The 11,446-nt window shown below is 43.4% G+C and overlaps 1 protein-coding gene across 1 annotated transcript; it reads left to right on the forward strand.

The window, feature by feature from the left end:
• The first annotated feature begins 298 nt into the window (after positions 1–298).
• Positions 299–10,247, forward strand: LOC125765284 (uncharacterized). The gene is made up of 9 exons (XM_049430236.1): positions 299–1,034; positions 1,111–1,791; positions 1,850–3,621; positions 3,693–4,685; positions 4,753–4,922; positions 4,990–5,071; positions 5,129–5,374; positions 5,439–5,993; positions 6,066–10,247. The coding sequence occupies exons 1-9, from the start codon at positions 776–778 to the stop codon at positions 7,569–7,571; spliced, it is 6,264 nt and encodes a 2,087-aa protein (XP_049286193.1). The 5' UTR covers positions 299–775; the 3' UTR covers positions 7,572–10,247.
• Positions 10,248–11,446: the final 1,199 nt, after the last annotated feature.

Raw genomic sequence — 11,446 nt, forward strand, 5'->3', positions numbered from 1 at the left:
AGAGTAACTTGTAGTTTTGATGCAACTATTAACTACTGCTATTAAAATTTCAAAAAAATTAAAATTGCCAAAAAAATTAAAATTAAAATTTATTATTTTTTCATAATCAAAGCATCCTAGCAGATTTGTATATCTCGCATCAGGTGTTGCATTTGAAAGTAAACAAATTCAAAAAAAAAACTTTGCATTGTTCTAACCCGGTATGGATGGTTATGGTTTCCAAAATTCCTATGTTTTTTAATTCTAAATTTACATTTACATTTATCGAAAACTCAAGGCACATTATTCTGCAGATCAAACTCAGATGATCTGGAAGATTTTTTTCAAACAAACGAACCGTTTGAAGTAACGTATGCATGTGCAGTGAAATTTAAACGTGCTATGCGTTTTGCATACTTTTCGGCGATTTTCTTTACAGGGCTGCTTCGAAGTAATCGCGGTTGAATATTCTGTCGGATCTTTCATGATGTTTTTATTCATTCTCTTATCAGCATTAATTTCACTTTATTGGTTTCAATTACTCTAACACAGATTCTTGCATATGGTCAAAATTGAATCATAAATTTTGCATAAAATGTAAATGTGCGCATACCAATACTTTTCGCGTTTATTTTCTTACCTTCGAACCCTGCTATTGAAAACAGCCCTGCCGTTAACCCTACTGACAACTGCAGTGTCAAAAGCGAATTGTCAAAATAACCTCGCGCTGTCAAATTGTTGTGCTTAAAAAAAACAAAAGACTTTTTCTTGTTCCTTCGGCACGGAAAATTATTTAATGGCTTCGCTAAAAGATTGGGACGTGCTCCGCCTATCGACACTGATTACGAATGTGAATGCAAAACTATCGGCCAGCATAAGAATCGACAAGGAGTATCAACTGTTGTGTCTCGTGCGACAAAATGATCAAATACTGTTCCGGTACATTGATCGCCACGGCGAAGTACACCTGATGCTGCTGTGTTGGTTCGCTGAGAATCAGAAAAAAATTCAGGACGTGTGCTTCGATAATGCTGGTAGCCGTTTGTTGGTGTTTTGTAAGTATTTCTTTCCTTTCCTGCTGGTTTAAAACTAACGCACCAGTTTGACGACCATCCGTTACCGCTTTTACAGGCTATGACAACACGCTGCACATTGTGCCTGCGCTTGCAATTTGTGATAAATCGTACGAAGATGGAAAACGAGCTCCGGAGATTACCTCTTTCATCGTCCCATTCATTGGACCGCACGAGTGTCCAAATCCCCAAACCTGTCCCAACAATTCGCACAACAATCATCCACAGACTGGCTCGTCACACCGTTCGTCCGTTGCCTCCGAAGCCAGCCTTAAGGGAACGGGGGCAAGCGGTGGCAGTCCAACCTCGGAACCGAATGTTATCTTTGATGCACCGACTATTAAAAAGTCCAGCTCAACCTACACGACGCACAAAATTGATGAAATCTTTTCACTGAACAGCATCTACCGAAAGTTGTTTCTCGAGCAGCTGGAAAGGGCACGCCAGGAAGAGAATGCGAACCGGAGCATATCGGCCACCGGAACCGACACACCGATTGCGATGCAAACGATCGAAGACTTTTTCGCTGATGGGTGTCAGTTGAAGGAAAGTATGGGTGTGACTGGTGAGGCTGTGTCCAAGGCGTCCACACCGCAGGAAACGTTCTCCATAAGCTCCAGTTTGGAGTCAACGGTATCGCTGTCCTGCCCATATCCCACGTGCTGCAGCTGGTGGAAAACATTGGCCAATGAACCGCGTGCTATTTTAGGTTATTCGGATGGTTCGATATGTGTTGTGGGTAAGAGATCGTGAGCCGCAGCTTAAGTTGGGATTTTATTGATCGGTTTTTCTTGCAGGACTTATGCCAAATTGTTCCTTTCTCGGAGATACCAACTGTGAGCGAGGATCGATCGAAAAGCTTATCATCTGTCAGGATAATAGCATGGAAACGATCAGTCTGATGATAAATACCTCTACCAAAGAGCAATGGAAGCTGCTTCTGGAGCAAAAGTCGATCAAGTACACCTTTCCCGGTGTTATCACTCCGACGTCCGTGCAGGATTTAAAATCGGAGCTGCTGAAATCCCTGTCAACCGACGGTACTGAAACGGATGATCGTTCCGTACCGATAGAAGACTGGCAAATTGTGCTCTCGCTACCAAAGGACAGTGAATCAGCTGGTGGAAGTCAGCAGCGTCAATCCGCTTCAAGCTTGCCACAAAACAACGATGGCGAGAGCAATGATTCGAGCCCGAACAGCTCCGAACCAATGTCGGGTGATGATTTCGAGAAGGTAGAAAACGAATCCGCTACGGAGGGAAATGACAAAGCGGGACAGCAACAAGGTGCCCTTCCAAAGCTGTTTCCTGCGGCTAAAGCTCGGCTACTGTCGTTGCGTGATCTTGGCGCAAAGAAGATAGGCACGTTGAAGCTAAAACTGTCCGAAAGTCGTATCCGTGCGAAGGAACGCGAAAAGTACAAGGAACAGGCGGCGAATCTGGCTGTGATGGAGCTGCCCGGTATGTATCCGGAAATACTTACAACACCGGCCGGACCGTACTTTGTGGTGCAGCATTTGGATGGGAAGTATCTGCTGAGTGCGCTCCATTCGTACTCCGACACGCTGTCGGTGCACAGTATGGACATAAGCTTGATACCGCTGCACATCTACAAGCTGCCGAAGCAGTGCCATACGACGTTGCTGACGAAGAATGTACTGTACGTGCTGCACAGCTTGTCCGCGGAAGAAACGATCGACACACCACCGGAGGGACCTTCGGAATCAAAAATGGATGGAACTAATTCGCCGGATGAAACCAGCAGCAGCATAACCGATACGGGTGCACCGAATACGGTCAGTGTTGTCAGTTGCAAGATTGCCGCCATGAAGATGGGTGACGATTGCGATTTCAACGAACATTCGCTGTTGGGTGTGTTTCACTTTCCCGATGAGCGCGTTCTCGACATTCATCGTGTGTCGGGTTGTGGTCCGAAGGTGGTAGAGGGTGCAATGCATCCAAACGGTGCATCCGATTCGGATGCTGACCAACAACAGCCTTCCGCATCGAACGCTGCAGACGCGAACGAAGGACGATCGATCTTTCAAAAGTCGGCCGTTTCGAACTATCTACGTATTCAGCGTGGATTGCGTATGGAGCGTAAGCTGGACATATCCGAGCAGCAGGTAATGGCAGAAGAATTTCCTAGCATCGAGTACGATCAAGCGTTGATCGTAACCGATCGTAACCTGTACTCAGTGGAGCTGGCGGATAGTGGGAAAAATTTGTTCCTAAATCTTGCGCACAAAAATATTTGGGCAGCTTGTGAAGATTTCTGCGCCACGTTCGGTCTCCCGTTGGCAAGCTGTATCGAGTACGCCGGTGATGTTCTGCTGCGTAGAAAGCGCATCTCCGAAGCGCTCATGACGTACAACGTAGCGCGACTGTCACCGATGAAGACGGCCCTAAAGCTGGCACTGGCAAACGAAAGCAAAGCGCTGATGAAACTGTCCGCAATGGCTTTGCGCAACACGCACATTATTAACAGTCAGTTCCTGATGCACGACGTTATGCGACAGTTGGTCGATGAAGCACATCTCGGAAACGTCGTTTACGATTCTTTGATGAATGTAAGTGCGTTGTGTTTGGTTGCTGTTAATGAAACACTTGCTAAATTGCCTTTTTTTTGTTTCTCCTTTAGCTAAATTCACGTACAACACTAAAACCCATCAATACCGGTGCACAGTGTAGTGACTTTTCGTACGATAACGACGACGTCATGCTGGACGTGCAGATTTCACCTTCGGACCAGTTTCATCTGTCGAATCTAATGTTTCTGACGCTTTGTGAGCGTTGCACGGTAGATAAGAATTACATCCCGCTCTGGAACTATATCGTCACGAACAGCAAATATCACACGAGCTTGGCATGCATAATGCTTGCGCACGGGAAACTTTACTCAACGGCTGTGCTGCTTGCGATGACACGCGGTACCTGTCTGGATGTGTTCAGCTGTCTCGTAGGCACCTGGGAGCAAACGATTGCCGAAACGCCCGCAGCAACACCGGCCGAAACGAACGCATTCGTGTACAATCTGTCGAACGAGCTGTTTATGGAGTGTTTAATCTATTTGCAAGATTATACGATCAATTACTTTCAACTGATACGCAAATATCTCGACGTGTTCGATATAAACGTGTTGGAACGTTTGATTCACCAACTGAACCCGTTCCATCCTGTTTATCGTCCACTAATGCATCGACTGTCGAACCATGAAAGCACGGCGAAGGAACCTTCCGGGCGCCATTTGCTATTTTTCTGCAAAGCATTAATCGAAACGTTTTTAGCCGTATCGATACGGGCGCAAGAGTTAAAAATGCATCACGATGGATCATTTCTGAACGCTCTCAAGCATGTGCGGGTGCACCATGAGGAGCGTGCGATCGAGATGCGTTTGGCACGCTTTTCACCGATCGCTACCGGGTTCTTTCATGCGGCGGCAGTCGTTAACCATGCCGCATACATTTGGGGCTCGAACGGCATTAACTGTGCGCTGAGTCGTACCGCACTGCAAGGGGATGCGATTGGGGCGAATGGACAACCACCGGCATTGAGCTTCTTGCGTCAGATCGAACTCGATGTACTTGCCGTACAGTGTGGTCGGCTTCATACCCTGTTTCTCACCAGCAATGGAGTAAGTGGATGGAACAATTTGTCGGGTGAGATTATTTGTTTTAATATGTTGGAATTATTGTTTTTAGTTGTATGCTATGGGTGCGAACAATCTGGGCCAGCTCGGAATCGGGAATCATGTGATTAACGCACTGCAACCAATGCTCGTGAAAACGCTCGATGGTAAAGGGATTACACATTTCTCCGCTGGACAGTATCATAATGCGGTTGTGGCGAATGGATTGCTGTATACTTGGGGGTAAGTTGCAGCTTTTGAAGGTGTGATGTACATCATTGTATACAATCATTTTCCTGATCGTTCACAGATGGGGCGTATTTGGACAGCTTGGACATGGCACGGTGAACGATTGCAACAAACCAAAGATAGTGGAATTTTTCCGAAACAAGGTAAGGTGTTGTTGGATTCGTTATTAGAGGCGTTTTTTGATATATTTTCGTTTTCAGAAAATTTTACAAATTGCGCTTGGCCATGCTCATACGATGGTGTTATGCCGCGGGCATCAAGAAACTCGTAGCAGCCTGTACGTGTTCGGTTCCAACCATTACGGCCAACTCGGGTTGGGACAGGAAGATCCATTTGGAGTTACCGTTGATACGCGCAATGGCAAATCGTTCTTGATCTCGCTCGTTCCGCGCAAAGTGTTGCTTGACGAAGAGATATCCGTTATCAACACGAAACTATTTGTGAATGTAAGCAACGCGCGGGACCAATTAGTTTCGGAAGAAACACTACATTTTCTCCTCATCTTTTCAGTTCATTTTAACCACCACAAACAGACTGTACACATGGGGCTCTTCACCACAAGCATTACGTTTGGCAACGCAGGCAAGAAAACGTGCAAAATCTTCCAACACCGGTAAGAGCGGTAGCTATTCAAAATTTAGCTCCATTTTAAGATCGGCATCAAAATTCCACACAACGGAACCTTCTGCAAACGAACCGGGCACTTCATCGGCGGAAAACCAAGCACAACATTCTGCAGAAGACGATACGGAGAAGGATATTGATTCCACCACAACTGATGGTGGGGAATCAAGTAAAAAGAAGGAAACAGAAGTTGAGGAAGAGCAAACGAACACGACGAGTGTTGACCAACAGTCCGACGATGACACTGTTGCAGGACAATCAGACGGCAGTATTATTATACCGGAGACCAAGATAACCGACGATAGTCCGGCGAGCAATGAAAAGCTCACGCCTGCGAATGAGTCGGAAGATAAAGCGACTGGCAACACTGGCGACGAAGCAATGGAGCATCTTTTCCCATCGTTTGTCGATACTTCACTAGTCGAGGGACGTATTGTTAAGGTACAATCAGTTGCAAAACGAAAGCAAAAGGGTGTGAACAGAAAATAAGTTATCGTTTTTTTTTCGTTTCAGATTTCGAGCGGACTATACCATTTTGCGATCGTAACAGAGGACGGTTCCATTTACACCTGGGGCAAAAACATCGAACGCCAGCTGGGACGTGAAGGTGGTCGCAATGAGGTGCTGATACCGACCCGGTTGGAAATGGTAGACAATGTGGAGCACGTAGAGTGTGGAGCCGATTTTACTCTCATCATGACGAAGGAACATTTGGTGAAGGCTTGGGGCAATAACAATATGGGACAGTGCGCTAAGGAGATCAACCTTGATCGTACCGGAATACCGGGAAAGTTGGTACGGTTGCCGATCTCGAACCGTGTCGTTCGGATCCCGGACAGTTCCCAGTTTATCGAAGCACCGTACGAGGTCAAACTGCCGACAAACGATGGACTCGGCTATGATGAGTCGCTACGGTTCCTAAAATCCATGCCGAAGTTTAGACGCTCGTTCGTGATACGGAGTGCACTGGAGAAGCAAATCAGCAATACTATTTCGACAATAAGCTCAAGCCTAAACGATGTTAGCAATGCCGAGGTAGACGATGTGGTCTGTGAGCTGCCGGATCCGTTGGGCGAAGGGAAATTGTTAGCGTTACAGTTGCAGCAGCATCACGCAAACAGTACCATGTCTTCGTTGCAATCGGTTTCGTACGCAACATCACCGACATCGTTGGCATTGGACGACGAGGAAGATGAAGAGGACGAAGATGAGGATGAAGATGAGGAGGGTGAGGTAGGCCTGGCAGAGGAATCGGACGGCAGAAGAACCAATGGTGGGACGGATCGTTCGATCGATACGTCACGTTTGTTTAACGAGCGCCATTTGCTGGGCAATGATTTCATTCACTACTGTCTGTACATCTTTCACGGTTTGTACAGCCAGGACGATGTGCTAGAGTTGACCAAACGTGGGTCCGAATATCATATCCGCATGCTAATGCTAAATTACGATTACGTCGAAGCGTTCCGACTGATACTGGAGATGCGCTCGTCATCATTGTCGTCTTCAGCGTCGACAGCGGCAATTGACTGTCAAACGCAAAACATGGTCAAAATCTTCGAATACTTCACGAAGGACTCCAACATTATACCGATGGAGATGGGCAATATTAAGTACTTTATCTACGAACTGTTTATGTACTTCATTCGGCACAACTTAAACGTGGATGTGCTGGAAGAGTTCTTTCTGCGCAATCTCGATTGCTACCTGGTGCAGCTAGCATCCGTACTGTACTTTAACAATCTGAACAATCTGCTAACTTCGTCGCGTTTGGCAACGGCTTCTGGTGGTATCGACACGGAGGTACTCGCACTGGAGCGTAAGTTGCTGGACAAGTTTAACAACAACAATGGCAATCCATTGCTGACGGGGGAACTGTTTGGCCATGGGACAAGAACGTCCAGTGGGCAGGTGATTCGTAAGCTTGAAAACACGGACACTATATGTAAGGCCCTCAGTACGACGTTCAATGTAACCGTTTGCCAGAAGCTGCTGGAACACTTTGATCGCTTCAAATGACTATACGCGTTCGGTGTCGGTGAGATGGAACAGGACGTTCAAGAAAGGGCACGCTAATACGCGATAGCTCGTACTGTTTTAACTGATGGCTCCAGTTCCTTCCCGCTGTTCCTTTTGCGCACTTTACCGAACGAATAGTGCAATATTTTTTATCAGTTGGATGCATTCTTTTTTATACTCAAATTTTAAGCACACACGGTGCAGAAAAATTCATTTTCAAAAGGAAGGCGAAAGTACCAGATGCAATAAAAAATCATACGTTGATATTAGTCAGTGATAGGAAGGACCCAGTTATATGCTCAGTTATGTTTTGTAAGTTTTACACCATTCAGTAACCGTTCGATCGCCCTTAAAGACAACTCAACTCAAGAGAGGGAGTGTTTGGTTATGAAGAATTTTAATGCAATCATTTTTACAACGAAACGTTTTTCGATGCGACTACTTACGAATAGAAGGAACTTACTAGGAACAAGAACAAATGGGGGTGCATGAGAACAGTGCCAGATTAGTCTACTATCAGTGTACGCACAATGATAATCCTATCAGTGCTGTGTTTGACTTAGTTTGTACGGTGGCCTATTATGGTACTTTGTAAGCAGTTTTTTCTCATAGCCCCACGGGCGAACTATTTATTATTCGATTTTGTCTACAACTTTATAAGACGATATTTAACAAAACGAACCTGTAGCGCATTAGTGTACGCGTTTTTCTTCTCTTTTGTACGTGTGTGTTCATGAAATATTTGTCGTACGATTCTGCGGACTTTGGTTTGGGCATAGAAAAGAAAAAAAAACATTAAATTATTATCTTTCCCACCAAACGCGATGCAAGATCGTATGATGCTACAAAAAAACCCCAAACAGTTAGGTTAGGTTGGATTTTTAATTAATCTTTGATTGCACGTATTGACTGCGTACGGTGTGCGTGTGTGTTCAATTAGCAAAAACGCCGGCTTTTGAAAGCGCAAACATTGATCGGTCAGATTGGCAGTTTCGCATAATTAATCAGTTAAGATAACTCACATCCGTTCGGTCAGGACGCAACATACAACAAACAAAAAATGTTGTAAAGTGTCTACATGGCATGGTACAAGTAATTACCGCATCTGCCATATTGTTTCAATCGCAACGCCATCTGATTAGCTTCGTTTGATGTGTGCCTGCCGCGTGTGGATGGATGATTAAAAGCATGCGTTGAAGTGTAATTAAGAGACATTATTGGCTATTTTCCCAACGATTTATAGATTACCAAAACTAGTAGCAAACAAAACAAAAAAGTAACAAAACCGTTTCATTATAATCCAACTTATGTTAATAATTATTTATCAAAAGCTATGGTAATAATCGATAGATAAGTACATTAGCTGAAGCATGAACTTCAAACCCGTAGGAAACATTATTAGTGGGCGCAAATGCACGTTTTTTTTTCGCTCATTAATCTCAGTTGCAATTCAACCGTACCCACATTCATTAGTGTCGCTCTTGATGTTTTGATTAAGGATTTCGAGGTTTTTGATGTAGCAAATGTGGAAGCATTACAAAAAAAAACCATCCTAATGAAGTATGACCTCTTTGGGTCGCTCATGCAGTAGATTTCTCGAATCATGGCAAAAAAGATTTCTTGAGTGAGTTTAGATTACAAAATTCCCATTTCAATAGTGTGTCTTTTACTTAATTAGATGTGTATTTCACCACAGCTACATCACAAAAGACATGGCGTATTGTTTTTAGGATGATGATCATTATTAAATTTTGTTTTAATTGCCAACACCCCGCAGACTTCATTATTCTAGTCCATCAATGTATAATGCATAAAGATAACTTATGTATAGTTTAGTAATTAGTTTCACTCACCTTAATAATGCGTTTGTGATGATAGCAGGGTTTCGTTTTTGGTTTGTTCAGTTTTATAGTGTGGCAATAATTATATACGAATGTGGTAAAGTTACTAGTAGATCGCAATAGAAGCTATGAAAGTAGGGGAAAATAATTACACAACGGTATATTACACGCACAGCCTACAATCTTTCGCAGTAGAACGTTGTGTGCATTGTTGTTTGTTATTTTACCGATCTGTTTTCGTACCGAATCAACATCTCATTAGGAAGCTAGACATACGTTTTCCGCAGCTTACCATACAATAACGAAGGTATTTGGCCATATTATGCTAAGCAAAAAGCCGATCAAGTGAAGACGTCTCGATTTACTGGATGAACCAAATAACGTTGACGGAAACGAGAGCAATTCATTGTTAAAGATGAGGCGTATTGCGATAAGAAAAGCTAAAAGAAACTAAGGAACTAAGGAAGCTTATTGTGACACAAACTAAAAACATTGTTGAACGACTAATAGAGTGTAGTAAAATGTGGTTATGACTGAATGGGATCAAAATGGAAATCAGTAACACTATATAAAAAATTCACAACAACAACACGTAAAGCATCTTTAAGGAAAAAAGCAATACACGAGATATAAGAATACAACATACGATGGATGAAACAAAACGACTGCTGAAAGATGACGCGGGCAGAAGGCCTATTGTTGTTAGCTTTGGTGTGTGCCATGGTGTGCGGCGTGAAGCCAGTCCGCTTATTTCCGCACAATTAAGAGCTTGCCTTCTGGAGGAAACTGACTGCTGGAGGAGAATCATTCAATAAAGGATTTGTTTACTGCAAAACTAGACAGAATAATTTACTTTTACGTGAGAAGAACTTACTTTATTTTTTTTATTACTGTTTATTGCCATATTTTAAGTATATAACAATTTATTCTTTTATTTTTTATACATATTTTCTTTTATATAGAATTACAGCTCTCACCAACAGGTTTTTACCAATTAGAAAAGTTTTAGCATTATTTTTGGAAAATCTTAAATCTGTAAATATTAACTATCCGGCTGCGTTGCGTACTTCGTTGGTCCACCGGTCAGGGGGGAAGAGCGGGTTCGATCGAGAGGAGCGAAGAGTTGTTTTTTCTACGAGCCTTTTTTTTTATTCGTTTCTGCAGAAGGAGCGAAGTATGTGCGAACCAATGAGATGCGAAAGATAAAATCGGACGATTGCCGGCTTCGGCAATTATCGTTGTGTAGGTGTGGCGTGATAACGAAAGCAGATGAGATCACGATCATGAGATAAAGAGGATCAGTAGCGTTCGGGCAGCGGTACGTTAGAGTTGTAAAAAAGAAAGCTATTGGTATGGCGTTCGGTAACATTTTGCAAGCGTTGCTTTTTTTGGTGCTAAAAAGTGATGTCCTTTCTTTGAGGATACAAAAAATAGTTAGTATATCATATTCTATATCATATATCATATAGAAATCTGGAACATTTTTGTGTAGCACGTGTACAAATTGTTCCCAGCGTCGGCTTGGGTTTTGTGTGTGCGTATGCGTACTTGCGATACGCACCTCAAGCGGCAAGTGTGTAAGTGAACGTGTGCTCGCGAACAGTATTGTCTTTCATAGCAGATGTAACATTTTCATCGTTGACTGCATTTTAAATCAATTTGATTTCTTTTTATTGTAAGAAAAAGACTACAAAGTTTGAAAAAAATGATTAAGCAAAAGTGTGTTGAGCGTCCTTACGCTCTGCAACGCGCGGATGGTACGAGTGTGAGAGTAAGCAAATGTACAAACCAGTGCGTGTACTCATGCGTGTACTAAGCTTGCCAATTATTTGTATTTGTGTCGGGCAGTGGAAGTTTGAAAACCGGTTTTGTCATAAAATCACGCCATACGAGGTTCGTAATGGCGCGAGGCTTTTTCTGTTCGTAATCTCCTTGCTAGCTTCGGGTAGATCATACGATTTAAAATAATTCTTTCGGTAATAAATACTTTCGGTAATATAAAAAAAACTTCAGTTGTGTACAGTGCATAGCACA

The sequence above is a fragment of the Anopheles funestus genome, chromosome 2RL (genome assembly GCF_943734845.2).
Source record: "Anopheles funestus chromosome 2RL, idAnoFuneDA-416_04, whole genome shotgun sequence".
Classification (NCBI taxonomy): Eukaryota; Metazoa; Arthropoda; class Insecta; order Diptera; family Culicidae; genus Anopheles; species Anopheles funestus.

What these genes read in the sequence shown, in the direction of transcription:
- LOC125765284 (XM_049430236.1), top strand. Translation starts at nt 776, where the DNA reads ATGGCTTCGCTAAAAGATTGGGACGTGCTCCGCCTATCGACACTGATT. An exon ending in TTTACGATTCTTTGATGAAT is followed by an intron (nt 3,622 to 3,692) that starts GTAAGTGCGTTG and finishes TTTCTCCTTTAG; the next exon opens with CTAAATTCACGTACAACACT. An exon ending in TGTTTCTCACCAGCAATGGA is followed by an intron (nt 4,686 to 4,752) that starts GTAAGTGGATGG and finishes TATTGTTTTTAG; the next exon opens with TTGTATGCTATGGGTGCGAA.